The 19,901-nt window shown below is 40.6% G+C and overlaps 3 protein-coding genes across 4 annotated transcripts; 1 reads left to right on the top strand and 2 right to left on the bottom strand.

The window, feature by feature from the left end:
* The first annotated feature begins 71 nt into the window (after window positions 1-71).
* On the top strand, window positions 72-7,167 carry LOC129854169 (protein C19orf12 homolog). The gene is made up of 3 exons (XM_055920938.1): window positions 72-659; window positions 1,329-1,502; window positions 5,403-7,167. The coding sequence occupies exons 1-3, from the start codon at window positions 548-550 to the stop codon at window positions 5,666-5,668; spliced, it is 552 nt and encodes a 183-aa protein (XP_055776913.1). The 5' UTR covers window positions 72-547; the 3' UTR covers window positions 5,669-7,167.
* Window positions 7,168-8,713: 1,546 nt separating this feature from the next.
* plekhf1 (pleckstrin homology domain containing, family F (with FYVE domain) member 1) lies at window positions 8,714-13,480 on the bottom strand. Its single transcript, XM_055920935.1, has 2 exons — window positions 10,210-13,480; window positions 8,714-10,074 (listed from the first exon to the last, which is right to left on the bottom strand). Exon 2 carries the CDS (start codon window positions 10,053-10,055, stop codon window positions 9,171-9,173), a length of 885 nt encoding a protein of 294 aa, XP_055776910.1. The 5' UTR covers window positions 10,056-10,074; window positions 10,210-13,480; the 3' UTR covers window positions 8,714-9,170.
* Window positions 13,481-13,582: 102 nt separating this feature from the next.
* pop4 (POP4 homolog, ribonuclease P/MRP subunit) lies at window positions 13,583-16,267 on the bottom strand. Of its 2 annotated transcripts, XM_055920936.1 has the most exons (7): window positions 15,904-16,267; window positions 15,665-15,717; window positions 14,884-15,107; window positions 14,669-14,746; window positions 14,516-14,577; window positions 14,264-14,365; window positions 13,583-14,143 (listed from the first exon to the last, which is right to left on the bottom strand). In XM_055920936.1, the coding sequence occupies exons 1-7, from the start codon at window positions 15,908-15,910 to the stop codon at window positions 14,007-14,009; spliced, it is 663 nt and encodes a 220-aa protein (XP_055776911.1). In that variant the 5' UTR covers window positions 15,911-16,267; the 3' UTR covers window positions 13,583-14,006. The 2 variants fall into 2 exon arrangements, with proteins under 2 accessions (XP_055776911.1, XP_055776912.1); XM_055920937.1 differs by lacking the exon at window positions 15,904-16,267 and having other exon boundaries at window positions 15,651-15,717.
* Between the last annotated feature and the right edge of the window lie 3,634 nt (window positions 16,268-19,901).

The raw sequence follows: 19,901 nt of genomic DNA, 5'->3' as shown, positions 1-19,901 counted from the left end.
GTAAACAAAAATCCCAACTCGAAGGCGGAGCTTCAGCTGGTTGCGCACTAACTAACCTTTGTCATCATATTTTGGCAACTAGCTGTCAAGTGAACAAAAGTGTCCTTCCTTGAAACATACCAAGATAATTGGTTTCAACCGACGTCCAATCTTTCAAATAGTCTAGGCGTGTGGTCTATAATAACAAGTCAAAATACATAAGAGTGGAAGATTTCTTTTTTTTGTACAGCTGTTTACAGTCCGCAACAGTGGTCGACTTCGTTTTGCATGGCCCGGTGCCCCGTTGTTAGCACGGAGTTGGTAATTTTAGATAATTTCATTGATTCTTAAGAGGAGTCTCCACCATCCTTGAGCACTGGGACACGCAAAACGAACCCCACCAATATGACGAAAAGGGGGGAATTGTTTCAATGACTTTTCGTGCAACATTGTTGCAAATATTTGCCGCGTAAACGACAATTATGACAGGTTGCCCTACTGAGAACTATTTATTTGACTGTGTGTTGTATTGTGCTTCTAACAAACCACAGCGAATCGTTTTAACAGGATGTGGGCTTGTCCTAAACGAATGTCCCGTCATTCACCGCGGTACTATTTTTTTTTTACCAACGCTCATTATACACAAACAGTTAAACATCATCGAAGTGCGAGATCTGACGGTAGGGATTCACCACCAATGTGTACTCTAGGCTATTTTCATATAGGCCAACGTCAGAGTCCGTCCTGTGTGATGGGGACAACTATGTCGTTATGTAAAGGTTATTGCCACACTTTTAACGGAGAGAGAAAGCTGATGGCCACATGATGACACACACTAACAATATGTCGTCTTAACGCCATTATTAAAGGCATACATATCAGAAGTGAAGTAGAATTATTGTTATCTGCGGTCGTTATTATTGTGGTTATAACATAAATCCGAGGGAAGCATGTCGAATCTCTTGTGTGAGAAGTTTTTGACTCATGGCAATGGTCTGCATTAAGTTTCAGTTATTTTCCCAGTCTCTTTGTGCTATGTGATAACTGAATTGATTGCAATAATATAGTTGTCTGGTTTTGTCAACATTTGGAGTGAAAAAGGCCTATACCATTCATTTGAACAATAGTTTATTTTACTTTTGGTATAGGCTACTCTCAGCAGTGTTATGCAGTTCATTACCAGAAGATGGCATACTCCTAGTCATAAGGACATTTCACAGAAGTCAAGTCATACATCTCTTCCAGTGTTAAATTGGTAGTGGCTATTTTTACTCGCAATGTATACTAGAGACATATGAGTTGGCTTGGTTGCATGTTGATCTTCAGTGTCCCTCTTGCCATAACACCAGGGAGAGCAGCTACAATGGCTCCACGTATGGATGATGTCATGCAACTATGCTGTGACCTGTCTGCAAATCAGCAGATAAAAGCAGCAGTGAAGAATTCTGGGAAAGGATCCGCAGTGGCAGGAGGGACTGCATTTTTAGGGGGTCTTCTAGGTGGTCCCCCAGGGATTGCTGTTGGTAAGGATCCTATCAATTAAGTAACCATAATTATAATAATCTGCATTTCTCTACTGCAACCACAAGGTGGAGCCATATCCTTTCTCAAACCAATTGTATTGAGTGCAGCTATGAGATTTTCAGTGTATATGCAGTAGGCCTATAAAGTATGGCATTAGGGTAGAATAATTCTCAGCCAATGTTGTCTTATGATTGGTGAGGTAGATTTGGATAAATACGGGTGTTTTATTTTTATTTAAGGCAGCAGCTACTCTTCCTGGGGTCCAGCAAAATTAATGCAGTTATACATTTAAAAAACATTACAATACATTCATAACAGATTTCACAACATATTAAGTGTGTGCCCTCAGGCTTCTACTCTACTACCACATATCTATAACACAAAATGCATGTGTACATATTATTGTGTGTTTGTATGCATGTGTCTATGTTTCCCCGCTGTTCCATAAGGTGTATTTCATCTGTTTTTTAAATCTAATTTTACTGCAGGCATGAGTTACTTGATGTGGAATAGAGTTCCATGTAATCATGGCACTATGTAGTACTGTGCGCCTCCAATAGTCTGTTCTGGACTGCATGGGAGTCCGAGCTGTGTGCCAGTAGTTTAAACAGACAGCTCGGTGCATCATCAAATCATCACATCAAATTGTATTAGTCACATGCGCCGAATACAACAGGTGTCGACCTTACAGTGAAATGCTTACTTACGAGCCCCTAACCAACAATGCAGTTTTAAAAAATACAGATAAGAAATAAAAGTAACAAGTAATTAAAGAGCAGCAGTAAATAACAACATCGAGACTATATACAGGGGGGTACCGGCACAGGATCAATGTGCGCACAGTTGAGGTAGTATGTACATGTAGGTAGAGTTATTTAAGTGACTATGCATAGATGATAACAACAAGTAGCAGCGGTGTAAAAAGAGGGTGGGGGGCAATGCAAATAGTCTGGGTAGCCATTTGATTAGGTGTTCAGGAGTCTTATGGCTTGGGGGTAGAAGCTGTTTAGAAGTCTCTTGGACCTAGACTTGGTGCTCCGGTACCGCTTGCCGTGCGGTAGCAGAGAGAACAGTCTATGACTAGGGTGGCTGGAGTCTTTGACCATTTTTAGGGCCTTCCTCTGGCACCGCCTGGTATAGAAGTCCTGGATGACAGGGAGCTTGGCCCCAGTGATGTACTGGGCCGTTCACACTACCCTCTGTAGTGCCTTGCGGTCGGAGGGCGAGCAGTTGCCATACCAGGCAGTGATGCAACCAGTCAGGATGCTCTCGATGGTGCAGCTGTAGAACCTTTTGAGGATCTGAGGACCCATGCCAAGTCTTTTCAGTCTCCTAAGGGGGAATAGATTTTGTCGTGCCCTCTTCACGTGCCCTCTTGGTGTGCTTGGACCATGTTAGTTTGTTGGTGATGTGGACACCAAGGAACTTGAAAGCTCTCAACCTGCTTCACTGCAGCCCCGTCGATGAGAATTGGGGCGTGCTCGGTCCTCTTTTTCCTGTAGTCCACAATCATGTCAATACCTCTCACAAATACAAGTAGTGATGAAGTCAATCTCTCCTCCACTTTGAGCCAGGAGAGATTGACTATGTTAGCTCTCTGTGTGTGTGCAGCTATGAGATTTTCAGGGTTTATGCAGTCTGCTTATAAAGTATAGCATTAGGGTAGAAATATTATGTGCATCCAAGGGACAGCCGTGCTGCCCTGTTCTGAGCCAATCAACATTTTCCTAAGTACCTCTTTGTGGCACCTGACCGCATGACTGAACAGTAGTCCAGGTGCGACAACTTGGGCCTGTAGGACCTGCCTTGTTGATAGTGCTGTTAAGAATGCTTTATTATAGACAGACTTCTCCCCATCCTAGCTACTGTAATATCAATATGTTTTGACCGTGACAGTTCACAATCCAGGGTTATTCCAAGCAGTTTAGTCACCTCAACTAGCTCAATTTCCACGTTATTCATTACAAGATTTAGTGTAGGTTTAGGGTTGAGTGAATGATTTGTCCCAAATACAATACTTTTAGTTTTTGAAATATTTAGGACTAACCTATTCCTTGCCACCCATTCTGAAACTAACTGCAGTTCTTTGTTAAGTATTGCTGTCATTTCAGTCGCTGTGGTAGCTGACGTGTATAGTGTTGAGTCATCCGCATACATAGACACACTGGCTTTACTCAATGCCCTGGGGAATTCCTGATTCTACCTGGATTTTGTTGGAGAGGCTTCCATTGAAGAACACCCTCTATGTTCTGTTAGACAGGTAACTCTTTATCCACAATATAGCAGGGGGTGTAAAGCCATAACACATGTTTTTCCAGCAACAGACTATGATCAATAATGTCAAAAGCTGCACTGGAGTCTTAACAAAACAGCCCCAACAAACTTTTTATCATCAATTTCTCTCAGCCAATCATCAGTCATTTGTGTAAGTTCTGTGCTTGTTGAATGTCCTTCTATTGTCAATTTGTTTACTGTAAAATAGCATTGTATCTGGTCAAATAGCATTTTTTTCAAAAGTTTACTAAGGCTTGGTAACAGGGTGATTGGTCAGCTATTTGAGCCAGTTATCCTCAGTAATTTTCCATCCAAGTTGTCAGACCCCGGTGGCTTGTCATTTTTGATAGACAACAATACATTTTCCACCACTTCCACACTGACTTTACGGAATTAAAAAATACAATACTTGTGTTTCATAATTTGGTCAGATATACTTGGAGATGTGTAGTGTCAGCATTTGTTGCTGGCATGTCATACCTAAGTTTGCTAATCTTGCCAATGCAAAAATCATTAAAGCAGTTGGCAATATCAGTTGATGAATCATTACATGATGAATGAGCCATCTGATTCAATGAATGATGGAGCGGGGTTTTCCTTTTTGTCCGAAATATCATTTAAGGTGCTCCAAAGATTTTTACTATAATTTTTTTGTCATTTATCTTTGTTTTATAGTGTAGTTTCTTCTTCTTTTCTATTCAGTTTAGTCACATGATTTCTCAATTTGCAGTACATTTGCCAATTGGTTGTACAGGCAGACATGTTTGCCATCTTTTTGGCCTCATCCCTCTCAAATATAATTTTTTTTCAATTCCTCGTCAATCCATGGGGATTTAACATTTTTACAGTCATTTTCCTAATGGGTGCATGCTTATTAGTAACTGGGATAAGCAATTTCATAAATGTGTCAAGTGCAGCGTCTGGTTGTTTGTCATTACACACCACGTACCAACAAATATTCTTCACATCAACAACATAGGAATCACTACAAAACGTACTGTATGACCTCTTACACACTATATTAAGCCCAGCCTTTGGAACTTTGGTTTTCCGAGATATGCCTGCTATATTGTGATCGCTACATCCAATGGATTTGGATACTGCTTTCAAGCTAATTTCTGCAGCATTAGAAAAGATGTAATCAATACATGTTGATGATTTCATTCCTGTACTGTTTGTAGCTAGGTTGACTTATAACCTGAACCAGGTTGCAGGCACTAGTTACAGTTTGAAGCTTTCTCTTGAGTGGGCAGCCTGATGAAAGCCAGTCAATATTTAAATCACCCAGAAAATATACCTCTCTGTTGATATCACATACATAATCAAGCATTTCACACGTTATCCAGATACTGACTGCACTTGGTGGTCTGTAGCAGCTTCCCACCAGAATGGGCTTTAGGTGAGGCAGATGAACCTGTAGCCATATTACTTAAGCAGTATTTCACACGAGATCCTCTCTATACCTTACAGGAATGTGGTTCTGAATATTAACAGCCACACCTCCACCATTGGTATTTCTGTCTTCTCTGTAGATCTTAAAACCATGAGTGTTTAACCATCTGTGGGCTGCAGCTCTTCTCCCCTCTTGATCTTCTTACACAGATCTCGTTTGTGTGGCTCTTTAGGTGGTGCAGTAGGTGGCCTGTTGGGATGGTGGATGACCAGTGAACAGTTCAGACCTCTCCCTCAGATCATCATGGAGCTGCCTCCCCACCAGCAGCAGAGGCTCTATGCTGATATCATGGCCGTTTTGGGCTCACTGGACTGGACAGACCTGGCCCAGCTGACCGCCCTGGTCATAGGGAATGCTACTCTCCAGCAGCAGGTCACTGCCGCCCTACTCAGTTATATCACAAAGGAACTGAGAGCAGAGGTGAGATATGGGGACTGATCTACACAGACTGAATATCTGGAGGAACTTAGAACACACATTTGCTGCCTTTTGAAAGAAACATCTTTTTGTACTCAAATTCAACTCCAGCTTATTTTTGGAGACTGAAATAACCTTCAGTGGAAGAGGCCTTATTTAGTTAATACATTGAGGCTCATGTCAGACCAGTCATGTTACCCAATATCTGATCATATCCTTTGATAAAGCAATGGACAATTTCACCACTTTCTCACGTGATTTTCATTACCTCCAGAACAATACCAGTGTCTACATATGTGAAAATGGCACATTTCTACGTTTTGTAGAAACAAATATGGAGTTAAAACCCAATGACATCATCAAAAGTTAGAACATATTTAAAAACAGTGATTTTCAAACACTTTGAGACTCGCAGTGACGTGAGGAGCAAGAAAATACCCTCTGGCTCGAAACTTTGTTGAAAATCACTGTTTTGTTACTTTTAATCCTAGCCTGTTATGTCACAGAGAAGCATTTTTTTTATGACCTTTCTTATCTTTTTAACCACAGATCATTAAAACGCGCTGTTTTTACATAGTGTATGTAGACACTGGTATGGCGCTGGAGATAATGAATATGAGGTTGAAAAGTGGTGGAATTGCCCTTTAATGTACACATTTGTTTTGTTTTAGATGAGAAAGTTTTGCCTCTGAATGTAGCGGTATGATTGAAACTTCTCTTGCAAGAACAGTCCAGCAATTAATCAATATGGTGCACTTTATTTGTACTGTAGGGCATCATTTGTTGCCAATATTCTGCACTGAAATGTACACGTTGAATATTGCTGTGCATTTATAATTTACATTATTTGCAACAAATACAAAGACAATGACAAAATCACTCCTCTTGTAAGTGTGCCTGGGATCTCAAGCGACTCATGCATTGTGAACATGGTAAGAGATGAGTACTTCTGAGAAACCGGCCTTGATACTTCTGGCGCCTAATGGTGATAAGTCCCACCTAGTCCTAGAATTAACTAATTGGGAAAATCTTAGACACTTTTTGTAATGCTCTGTACTAAAGAGTTTATATGAAAATCATGATGAATGAAATAAAGGTAAATGGTGACTTGTATGATCACAAGCTTTTAGTATGACATCATTAAGCCAGAAAACATGTTTCAGTGAATCAACTGACAGTTTCATAAGGGAAATTCAACCACTTACACATTATTTGTAAGAAAAGGAAGACAATGCTACGCAATGTAATCTCCTGGACAGATGCATGCACGGAACAGAATGGTATCTCATCTGACGCAATTACTTAGTATTTTTGTTCTGGTTTTCTGAAATGGTACGCAATGTAACATAGTTCCTCTTTTTCAATGTTTCAAATGTAGACTTTTGAATAATACTAGAATCTTAAGGTATTTGTAACGGCTGTCTACTGCCTCCTCCTTGGATGAGGAGGAGTAAGGGTCGGACCAAAATGCAGCGTTGTACGTAGACATAATGAATTTAATAAATGAAAGACGAAGAACACTTGAATTGATTACAAAATAACAAACGACGTAGACTGACCTGAACAAGAACTTACATAAACACAAAGAACGCATGAAACAGGAACAGACTACCTAAGCGAACAAACGAAACAGTCCCGTGTGGTGCAAACAGACACAGGAACAATCACCCACACACAAACAGTGAGAACAGCCTACTTTAATATGGTTCTCAATCAGAGGAAACGTCAAACACCTGCCTCTAATTGAGAACCATATCAAGCAACACATTTAACCCAACATAGAAACACATAACATAGAATGCCCACCCCAACTCACGCCCTGACCAACTAAACACATACAAAAACAAGGAAAACAGGTCAGGAACGTGACAGTATTAAAGCACTTTTTGAAGTATGTGCAAAGGTTGTTTGTTATGACGTCTCTGTGCATTTTTTTTCTAGACGTTTCCTTGTTCCTTCTTTGCAAGAAAATGTGGTCAGGCAGGTTGTCATAACATCATACAGAGAAAGATAGATACAAATTTCATAAGAAGTTATGTCATTCGTTTCTGAGAGATGGTTGTTAGTCTTGTAGGAATGGCTTACGAATAAACAGTTTAATCGCAGCTTTTTCAAATTCCAATGGTTTGAAGTCTCACGATATCATATTACATCACTACTTTATTGGTAGTCTGGGATGTGAGAGCAGTCTTATATCTTCGTTGAAAAACCTTTTAGACAGTAGACGATTTAAACTGATTTTGTTTGAAATTGCTATGAAGTGTTATTTTTTATTTAATTTCACCTTTATTTAACCAAATAGGCCAGTTGAGAACAAGTTCTCATTTCCAACTAAGACCTGGCCAAGATAAAGCAAAGCAGTGCGACAAAAAAAACAACAACACAGAGTTACACATGGGATAAACAAAAGTACAGTCAGTAACACAATAGAAAAATCGATATACAGTGTGTGCAAATGGAGTAAGGAGGTGAGTCAATAAGTAGGCCAATAGTAGCGAAGTAATTACAATTTAGCAAATTAACACAGGAGTGATAGATGTGCAAATGATGATGATGATGTGCAAGTAGAAATACTGGTGTGCAAAAAAAAAGTAAATAAAAACAATATGGGGATGAGGTAGGTAGTTGAATGGGCTATGTACAACTGCAGCGATAGGTAAACTGCTCAGATAGGTGATGCTTAAAGTTAGTCAGGGAGATATGTCTCCAACTTCAGCAACTTTTCTTTTCTCCTACGGGTGGGTATTATGGTGACCAGTGAGCTAAGGCAGAGCTTTACCTAGCAAACACTTCTAGATACAGTGTTAATGATAGACATGAATGAATAAGTTCTTTCCAAAATGTAATTGGCAGTTGGCCTGAGTATTGCCAATGACAACACTAGAGTTAGGAAAATCAAGTGATGCAAGAACTTTCTCTAAAGGCTTATTTACTGCACCTGTTGCCCCAGGACTGTTTCATGTGTCTGCTGGACTTTGTAACACTAAGCACTGAATAGTTTGATTACAGCTGTTTGGAGGTCAACAAGCAGTCTTACCAGGTGTTCAGGACAAGGATGACAAAAGGTTGCTATCAAAATATTTTATTTTATCGGTAAATGGTTGATATGAATGTGATAAAGAAGCATAGGTATTGTCATTTAGAGTTATAATTACAGGTACACAATATAGGCACATTATCTTAGTCCACATGCATTTTTTAAAGAAGATAAGTATAGGATGAATATAAAAGTATTCAGTGCAAAATATTTCATGTAAACAAAGATGCTTCGTGTGTGTATAATGGACAGTTAACAATTCATAATACAGGTTAACATTTATCAAACGGATAACACAAATAAAATCCCCAATACACTCAAAGGTATATTAACAGGAATATATTGATCCAGTAGTGTTCATATTTGCACAATATTTATCATTACATGTGATCATGTAACGTCTTGATTTGACACTTTTCTTCACCACATACTAATTCAGTAAATACTTTTCAGTGTCCTCTCACATTGTCCAAAAGTCAATCCAATTCAAGTCAAGTGGTTTGACAAGCCAGTGAGATTGGGACTTTGATGGTGCGGTTTTAAATAGTTATACGGGGACCAAGAGTTGATCTGAGACTCAACCCACTTGTGTGGTGCGTGCTCATCTACCCGCTCATCTGCCTCATCGTCGATAGTCGCCTCGTACTCAGGCATGACCAGTTCGTATTCATCAGAGCAGTTCCTCCCATCGCTGTCCCCCCGTGAATGCACCTCGTCCTGGGTCAGCGCCCCGTGGTCCTGGAGACTGAGGTGACACAGTCGACATACCCTCACAGGCTTAGTAGAGATGTGGCAGATTACGGCCCGATTCTTGGAGCAGGCGTTGCAGACGACGAAGCCGCAGCGACGACAGTGGTGGCGACGTTTGTTGACCCCAAACGTTTTAGCGCAGCGCATGCAGATGGCGGACGCCCGGTCAGGGATCCAGGTGGTGGCGAAGGTGCATCCGGGCTGGCAACCGGCATGCTGCAGCTGCTTGGACCTGCAGTCCTCGATGTGCTCCATCCAGGCCTGCTTCTCCTCAGCAGAGGCAGCTGACACGTAAAATGACTTCCTTGGGGTGCGGATCAGCCACTGGTTCTCCATGCTGACCCCGTCCTCCAGGTCCTCTAGCTGGATATCCTCCAGGGAGATTATCTGTTGGTTCTTGTGCCAGTGTCCATGAAGGATGATGCTACCGTAGACCAAAATGTCATTAAACAAGTAAAATACTTTGGGCTGTGGGCGGCGTCGACACAGCTTCATCAGCCGCCCCTCGCCTATCAAGACCCGGCCAGGTCTGAACAGAAACTTCCCAAAGGGGCCAAAGGAGTTCTCCACCGCCAGGATCCGCTCTCTGTTCTCTTGCGTGAAAGCCAGCTGGTCCACCATGATGAGCTGGATTACAGCACTACAGGAAATTAACAAATCATTCACAAAATGTAAATACAATTTAAATAACATTAAGATTTAAACATGTGCTGAAATGGTAGGCCTATGTCACTAATGATCGAATAAATGTATCGTGAGAAATCGTCGATTGTACCTTTTACTCTCCGTTTTGTGCTAAATATCTTGTTTACGCTGCAGCAGTCTATGTCTCGGTAGTAAATCGCTTAGTTCCCGTTTGACCACCATACAGTAGGTTTTGTCAGTGTCAAGTAGTCGTTTCTGTAATGACGAGTGAGTTGCCACGAGAGGTCCTTTATATGTGAAACTCACATTTCCTGTTGAGTCGCACGGCGTGGGGAGTTCCAAAACAACTTGACGGGGAGGGAGAGAAAGAGAGCGAGAAATAGAGCAATTAGAACAAGGGAAAACAGGCAAGACCAGATTCTCAAACATGACGGGATGTGACTCGGGGCATAGGGATCCTGTTTAAATGACAGTAAATACAAGTATTGTGTTGTATTGTGACTATGAATACAGGACAACACGTTGGACAGCATTAGAGTTAGCATCCTTAATTGAAACAATAACAAAGCTGTCATCTCGCCAGTGTTTTGGTAAAAAGCTGAGGGGTGGGCCTTGGAGAAGTGTAAACACTCTCAAATTCATAGACAGAGCTATGGATGCAAGGACTGATCATCCATGATATCAACATTACAGTTTTAACCATGTTTTGAGGCTATACAGTGTTTGTTTACATTTACATTGCTTACAAACACTGGAGTAAAAAACAACAGTTGACCTAAGCTCATGTAGCATTTATAATTCTTCAAGAATCAATGGGTATGAGTGTACAAAACATTAAGAACTGTTCTTTCCATGACATAGACTGGCCAGGTACATCTTGGTGAAAGCTATGATCCTTTATTGAAGTCACTTGTTCAATCCACTTCAATCAGTCTAGGTCCAAAAGTATTAACAGCTTCTACCCCCAAGTCATAAGACTCCTGAACAGCTAATCAAATGGCTACCCAGACTTATTTGCATTGTCCACCTCCCCCCTTTTACACTGCTGCTACTCTCTGGTTATTATCTATCCATAGTCACTTTAAATCTAGCTACATGTACATATTACCTCAATTACCTCGACTAACCTGTACCCCCACACATTGACTCTGTACTGGTACCCCTGCATATAGCCTCGCTACTGTTATTTTACTGCTGTTCTTTAACTATTCGTTTTTTTAGTTTTAGATATATATTTTTAATTAACACTTACTTACAAGCCCTTTTGGAAAGACAAAATATTTAAGTCCATTTGAACGGGGTATGGTAGGTGCCAGGCGCACCGGTTTGTGTCAAGAACTGCAATGCTGCTGGGTTTTTCAGACTAAACAGTTTTCCGTGTGTATCAAGAATGGTCCGCCACCCAAAGGACATCCAGCCAACTTGACACAACTGTGGGAAGCATTGGAGTCAACATGGGCCAGCACCGTGTGGAACACTTGACACCTTGTAGAGTCCATGCTCTGATGAATTGAGGTGTACAAAAAATTAGGACACACTCCTAATATTGAGTTACACCCTCTTTTGATGGGCCATTCTTGATAAAACACAGGAAACTGTTAAGTGAAAAACACAGCAGTGTGCAGTACTTGATACACTTAAACCGGTGCACCTGGCACCTACTACCATACCCCGTTCAAAGTGTATCATTCATTTATAGGTCCAAAAATGTACGTAGCAACCAGGGATTCCAGCTTTAAGCAGAAATATTAATAACAATGTAATGATAGGAAAAAAATTGCATGGCTATAAATTATAGGAATATAATGATGGTTAGTGATACTAGCTAGTTGCAACTGAAAAACAAAACAATGAACTTGCTATAATTGAAAAGCAGCATTGAATGGAAAATCACAAATGATTTTGCTGCATGCTGACCAGATTCTCGCTCTGGGGAAAACCACAAATATTCGGTAGTATGAGAAAGTGTTCTCTTGATGGATCACTCTTATGGAATGTTGTATAAACTAGGACATAGGCCTACACAAAGACCAACTTCTGATAGGGAAGCATTGAAAAATGTCATGACATCACAAATCAAACAATCATAAGTGATCTTCTCAGGCCACCTTATGATGGAACACGCAGATTAAAAAAGCAAACGCACAAACGTTGCCATTTTCAGAGGCCATATCTTCTTTAAACACAACTATCTGCATCTCACCAAAAGAATGAGTAAAAAATGTAATCGTGTTAGCTCAAATGTGTGTATCATTGAACTAGGTGCAAGAGTTATTACAGCTAACAAGGTTGGCCTTTTTTCAGTAGAAAAAACACATGAAAGTACAGTTTAACTGTGCCTGATGTGTACCAAAAAGGCATCATTCTATTTTTAAAACAGACCATCATCAACTGACTGCCAACAACCAACATTTAAAAAACAACCACAAAGTTGTCTGTCTGGTTGAGCAGAATAGAGCAAAGACTGTAAAGGTGGAGAAAAAGACGAAGACATTGTTTCAAGGAATACTCTTACCAGCCATTATACCATAACAAACATGACAGATTTCTAACAAGCTCCACGCTTTACAAGAATACAGAAGTAGAACCAAAAAATTGTGAAATCTGGTTAATGTGCATCCTGTGGTTTTTTTTTATGAGGGAAAACAATATGTCCAAGTGTGGCTATTGTTTAGCATGGAATGCCAAGTCACCAGGGCAGAAAAAATAAACATAGCACATGCATGCAAGAAACAGTGGACTTGAATATTACACATACAAGGTTGAATAAATGGTATGCTTTTTTGCTGCATCAAATGAGGTCATAGTGTTGCATTGCACGGACTGATACACCAGCCCTCTTGACCAAGACCTTACACCCTGTGAAAAGAAAGAATAGAAAGCATATTTGAAGTCCCAGTGAAGAAGGAAGTGATGACATTAAGTTGTTCCCTTCCAGCCGGTCTCATACACACCCCCCTGCCCAAAACAACGAAATATCTCATTTGTCGGCACACTACTTAGAACAGGGATAGGCGTTTTACTGGGAAATAAAATTTTACAATATTTTACAAAACAGACAGCAAATGCTTTGTCAATTAAATTGATTAAAAAATATATAAATTCAATTACTCCATTTTCATTATTGTAATAGCATAAAAAGTTGACAAAAATCATACTCATAGTTAATAAAGAAACAAATATGAGCTATCCAAAAGCCAACAATGAGAGACCTACTTGTCAATGCAACTTAACTACCAAATGAACATTTCAGGTCAGCAATGTTTCTAGTACCTACATCACTTCAATTGACAAACCAACATCCAAACCAACAATATACAACAGGTCCCTCCTAAAAAGTTGACCAACTAGGAAATTCCCAAATGATCAGGAAATTAAGCATCTTGTATACCAAAGACAGGCACATTTTCAGTTTCCACATAGTAGTATCATTGTATTGAAACTCATTGTGTTACTTCAAACTAGGTGATCAAGAAAATGTAATCTGTCATTTGACAAAAATGTATAGAGATAGATGTTTATTGTACATACATTGAATCAGATTGATTTAGTGCCACCTTGTGGACATAGGTAGTGTTGCTCAAAACAACTGAAAACAGATCATAATGCATTTACAATTATGTAAAAGAATTGAATCATTGACCAATCAATGGATACGTTTACAAAAAAAGAAAATACCAACACAAATGCTCTCTAAATCACAACTATGTTTTGATTGCTTTGAGTTTGTCAGGTCTTCTGTCTTTGCCACAGTACAAAATGCTATAGAACAGGACTTGCATCCAAAACAGATGCTGAGGTTCCCGTATAACTTGAAAATAAGAATTGAAGATGGTGATAGTCCTTATTATAGATCCTGACAGGAGTTGTTTACTTCTCTGTCCTTTGAGCCTCTGAGCTCAGTCTCATTACTACACTCCAACAGGATCACAAATCTATGGTTCCTTTGACTTTAAATTTCTTTGCCGATCGCTCGCTGGAGCGGAGTTCAAATTTGCTACCATAGATATGGGAGACAAAGCCATCAATCTCCACGGCAAACACACTGTTTCGCTTGGGTATGACTGCAGAAGAAGGAGAGAGAAGAAAGAAAATAGAATGTCAGCTTGGCAGTTGAAAAACAGTTCAATAACAGCAGACTTAATGAGTACCTAAACAAAGGTACTGAAATGTGGCGCACAAACCTTTCAGTTTGTCCTCCTTTGTGATTATTTTGAAGACATGTTTCATCTCCTGCACTAGGATTCCTGTGGTGCCTACATACGAGGGGCATTTGGACCTGGCCACTGTTTCACACATGCAAAAACGTTGGTGATCATTACATAGACATGATTATATACAATGTGCCATAGATGTGCTAAATAAGATCCTCAAGACTGGCATCGATTAGTGACAGTAACAGCAAAAGTGTTTTGACCAAATAAACAAGCTCTCACCTGTAAGAATGGCACCATGAAAATCAGCCTTCAACAGCCTCTGCTGAATTGTCTGTGGGTTGCTTCAACATAGATGTCATTTTATTAGGATTTAACATTCTAGCCATACAAAAAGCTTTGTCCTACATGAATCAAACACAATGCAATTCTTACCTCTCTGGTTTCAATCCGTTGCACAGATCTCTGATGTACTGTTTCCATAGCTCATGCAAGGGCAAGAAAAGCTCATATCTACAGAGATAAAAAATAATAATAAGCGTGTAAAAAAAATAAATGAAATACGCCTTATTAGAATGTAAACCTCTTACATGTCGGAGCAGTGTAAACAACATATTTAGTCCTACTACGAGGAAAAAGCATGTACAAACTTTTGATGCTCTGGTTTCAGCTGAAAGACTTTCATCTCTCTCCTTTGTTTAGCAGTGAGACCCTTGGCTCTCGTTTTCTTTTTCTTCTCCTTTTTCTTTTTCGCATACTTTAGAACCACAGCCTTGCGAAGCATGAAGTCGCCGATTTCCTTCTTGCTCAGACCCGGTAAACTGTTCTTCAGAAAGCCATTTGTGAACATCTCCGCCTGCTTGTCACTCTGAGACTGTATGGGCACCAGAACAGACATATCCCATCACGAGACAACTATAACTAACAGGCTAGTTAGGCTATGTTGCTAGCTTGTCTGCACAACTGAAAACAGTTAGGCTATGTGACAGCATATTTAAGTGATAATGCCTGAGAAGCTGGTGTTTGAATGATATATTAGTAGAGGGCCGGCAAACCATGCCAATATATCCTCCAAACACTGGCTTCGAAAGCATTATCACTTTTATACAACGGGTTACCAAAATATTCAAATAATGACTGACATTGTATGAATTTACTCATACATCCTTCCACAAGATATAGTTCCAACACAAATCTAGGGCTGCTACCCAAGCCGGCTGGTCGTTCATTCTATTAGTTCGGTTGCGAACCACCCAGTTTATAATAGTGAATATGTTAAAGAGTGTCTGTGATTAGATCCTAACACCAGACTACCTAGTTGCAGTGGAAGGCTTTCTATAAATGCCTGTCTCAGGTTGTGTCCAACCTAATTCCTGGCTACATAATGATAGTTAACACAACAGTATCACATCAGTACCGTAGGATACCCACCACTATACCCAGAATGCGTCCCTGATCAGGAGGTAGGCTAGCCTGCACGAGTCCTAGAAGATAAGAGAACAAATGTTATGTTATCAGTTAGCATTTTAGCTAATGTTGTGAGATGTAGCTAGGAACAACACATATGCTAACGTTCGTAAACGTGTAGCTAGCTAATCTTTAAATAATGAACAACGAATGGATTCATGTGAGTAATAGTTCGTTTAAAAAAGACAGATTAGGATACTCACTCTCCATATTTCACCTGGTATGCAAGTATGTCTATAGAAGCCACAGCTCCAGTTGTAAAATAGCTAGCTAGCCCTCAACTTGTCAATGCATGTATTCACAACACATGGGACTACCGTACGCAGGCGCACATCTGAAACACTGACTTAGGCCGGCGAGAGGCTATGGTTATTGCTAAATGTAATCCTTGAGACGTTCATACCGTAAACCTAGCCCTTGATCATGACTATTTGTTCCATTACATTATACATTGGAGGAAGGCCTCTTCTGTATGGGGGTGTTTTGTTAAGAACCCCAATGCTTGGTCTGAACATTAACACTAACATTAACATTAATATTAACGCTTACGGTCATAGCCGCGTGAAGTAGCGGTGCTGAGCTGAAAATTCTGAAAAATATACACTACGGTTCAAACGTTTGGGGTCACTAGTTTTTGTCCTTGTTTTTGAAAGAAAATAAAAAAAATTGTCAATTAAAATAACATCAAATTGATCAGACATACAGTGTAGACATTTCTAATGTCGTAAAGGACTATTGTAGCTAGAAACTGCATTTTTTTAAAGGAATATCTACATAGGCGTACAGAGGCCCATTATCAGCAACCCTCACTCCTGTGTTCCAATGGCACGTTGTGTTAGCTAATCCAAGTTTATAATTTTAAAAGGCTAATTTATCATTAGAAAACCCCTTTGCAATTATGTTAGCACAGCTGAAAACTGCTGTACAATAAAACTGGCCTTTTAGACTTGTTGAGTATCTGGAGCATCAGCATTTGTGGGTTCGATTACAGGCTCAAAATGGCCAGAAACAAATAACTTTCTTCTGAAACTCATCATTCTATTCTTGTTCTGAGAAATGAACGCTATTCCATGCGAGAAATTGCCACGAAACTGAAGATCTCGTACACCGCTGTGTACTACTCCCTTCACAGAACAGCGCAAACTGGCAGCTTCATTAAATAGTACCCTCCCTATAGGCTGTCTCATCGTTGTCGGTGATCAGGCCTACCACTGTTGTGTCATCGGCAAACTTGATGATAGTGTTGGAGTCATGCCTGGCCATGCAGTCATGAGTGAACAGGGAGTACAGGAGGGGACTGAGCACGCACCCCTGAGGGGCCCCCGTGTTGAGGATCAGCGGATGTGTTGTTCCCTACCCTTACCACCTGGGGGCGGCCCATCAGGAAGTCCAGGATCCAGTTGCAGAGTGAGGTGTTTAGTCCCAGGGTCCTTAGCTTTGTGATGAGCTTTGAGGACACTATGGTGTTGAACGCTGAGCTGTAGTCAATGAATAGCATTCTCACAAAGGTGTTCCTTTTGTCCAGGTGGGAAATGGCAGTGTTGAGTGTAATACAGTTTGCATCAGCTGTGGATCTGTTGGGGTGGTATGCAAATTGGAGTGGGTCTAGGGTTTCTGGGATAATGGTGTTGATGTGAGCCATGACCAGCCTTTCAAAGCACTTCATGGCTACAGACGTAGCATAGCGGGATTTCTTATAGGTTTCCGGGTTAGAGTCCCGCTCCTTGAAAGCGGCGGCTCTACCCTTTAGCTGAGTGCGGATGTTGCCTGTAATCCATGGCTTCTGGTTGAGGTATGTACGATCGCTCACAGTGATGACGACATTATCGATGCACTTATTGATGAAGCCAGTGACTGATGTGGTATACTCCTCAATGCCATCAGAAGAATCCCAGAACATATTCCAGTCTGTGCTAGCAAAACAGTCCTGTAGCTTAGCATCTGCTTCATCTGACCACTTTCTTATTGACCGAGTCAGTGGTGCTTCCTGCTTTAGTTTTAGCTTCTAAGCAGGAAATCAAGAGGATAGAATTATGTTCAGATTTGCCAAATGGAGGGCGGGGGAGAGCTTGTATGGGTCTCTGCATGTGGAGTAAAGGTGGTCCAGAGTTGTTTTCCCTCTGGTTGCACATAGTGTGGTCTACAGCTTATCATGAGATACTCTACCTCAGTTGAGCAAAACCTCGAGACTTCCTTAGATTTCGTGCACCAGCTGTTGTTTACAAATATGCATAGGCCGCCAATCAAAGCTACTGTACATACAACTTGATTTGACTTCATTTTATCTGTGGCCAATGGCACTTCTAATGTAACTCTATGGCAGCACCCAAGGGGCTAGAATTTTCTAGCCATAGACTTGGCGGTGACGTAGTGTCACCATGAGTGACAGAACACTGAGCCAATCACGGCGCAACGCTCCGTATTTTCTGCTGGCTTGCCCCACCACCACAGAAAGCACTGAGTTAGGCTGGAACACCTGCCTTTTGGAGCTGCCTTACTCAAGTAACCAAAAAAGAGACCATGTTTGTATGCGGCTTTATTTGCGCAATGATATATATATATTTTTACATTGTTTGCAAACTGATATGTGACACGTATTAATGTCAAAATAGTCAAAATAACATGCAAAACAGACAAGCCCCCCAAAGATGTGGGGCTCAAAACAGGTAGGGCCCTATCTAAATATGCCATGCTGTGTTAAATATGCCATGCTGTGTTATTTAATGGCCGTATAATTGCATCATTTTTTTTTTTGCCACTTGGGGCTATTGTGGTGATCATGTAACCAAATGAATCACACTTTTTACAGTATTTGGGAGCACGGATTGTAGGACTTATATTAGGCATTTTGGCTGTTGTATTAGTGAATTCCACTCTGTATGTAGGCTTGTTATACCAATTTGCATTGCACAAATCCATCACGCAGAGGCTATATCCTTATCAATAAATGAGACAAAACAAAATATTGATTAAGTCTTGTCTATAACCTGTCCTGAGCGAAATAGCCAAGGGGTCCCAAATGGTCAAGACTATCTATAGCCTCTGTTTATTGGGTGTCATGTAGCCTAGTGGTTAAGAGCATTGGGCCAGTATCCAAAATGTTGCTGGTTTGAATCCCCAAAGTGAAAACTCTGTTGATGTGCCCTTGATTGAGCAAGGCACCTTAATCCCAATTGCCCCTGTAAGTCGCTCTGGTTAAGGGCGTCTGCTAAATTACTTAAACATCTTTTTTTTATATTGTCAGATCTGTTTCCCCTATCAGCCACTGAACGTGCTTCTTCAACTATTTTGTTTAATATTTATTTAGAGGCCTATGAGCTAGGGTCTCTTTTTAAAGGGAGCCCTATAATAAAAACAATTATAAAAATACAACAATTCTAAAGACACCAGTACCCAAAATGATAAGACAAGATGCTTGCATGGGGATGTTCACGTCTCATAGAGCTATGCTCATTCTGTAGAGATACACCTAATGGACTGAAGCTTCACTGTTGTAGGCATAACACAGCTAGTGCTATCTAGTCTTGCGCTGGCAAACTAATCCATTACATTTGCTATCTAAATGTAAAGTAAACCAACTGAGAGGCAATAGAGAATGGAGACTTTTAACTTGAAAACGTGCAGGATACCTCTTTTCCGGAATGCTAGTTCGGGTAGCACTCCTCACAGGCCATTTGGTGAATGTTTTTTTGCTGGTGAGATGAAACTGCCTAAACTCTGAAAGGTATTATTGTATGTCAGATTTGCAACACAAGATTTGTTCAAGCCTAAAATGTTAGTCCGTCATCATAACATGGTGTTTGTATGTTCACAGATTACGTGTACGTTCATGTTTCACGCATGGCTTTTCTTACGATCCTAACAATTTACGTATGGATTTTCTTGCGATCATAGCGATATGTATGGTCAACCTTTTGGCAGGTATCTTGCTCCATAGAATGTGGCTGTGCCACGATCAGGACAATGCAGAGCTGGCGCCAGATATGGCTCGGAAAACATACCTCAATCCAGGGATGGGAGATGGCAGTGTACTGCTAATTGTCCCATTATCACAACTGACAAATCGAGAAGATTGAAATACCACTAGTGTTTTATGATTGCTAGTTGTTCCGTCAGCCTGCTAACTGGGCCAAAAATCTGTCTTCTCCAGCAGGTGGCGTTGTTTACTTTCTTTCGCTCACCAAGCGAGGAGTTTTTGTAT

The sequence above is a fragment of the Salvelinus fontinalis genome, chromosome 4 (genome assembly GCF_029448725.1).
Source record: "Salvelinus fontinalis isolate EN_2023a chromosome 4, ASM2944872v1, whole genome shotgun sequence".
Lineage (NCBI taxonomy): Eukaryota > Metazoa > Chordata > Actinopteri > Salmoniformes > Salmonidae > Salvelinus > Salvelinus fontinalis.
Note: the sequence above shows the minus strand (reverse complement) of the source record. Positions and strands in the feature narration are given on the sequence as shown.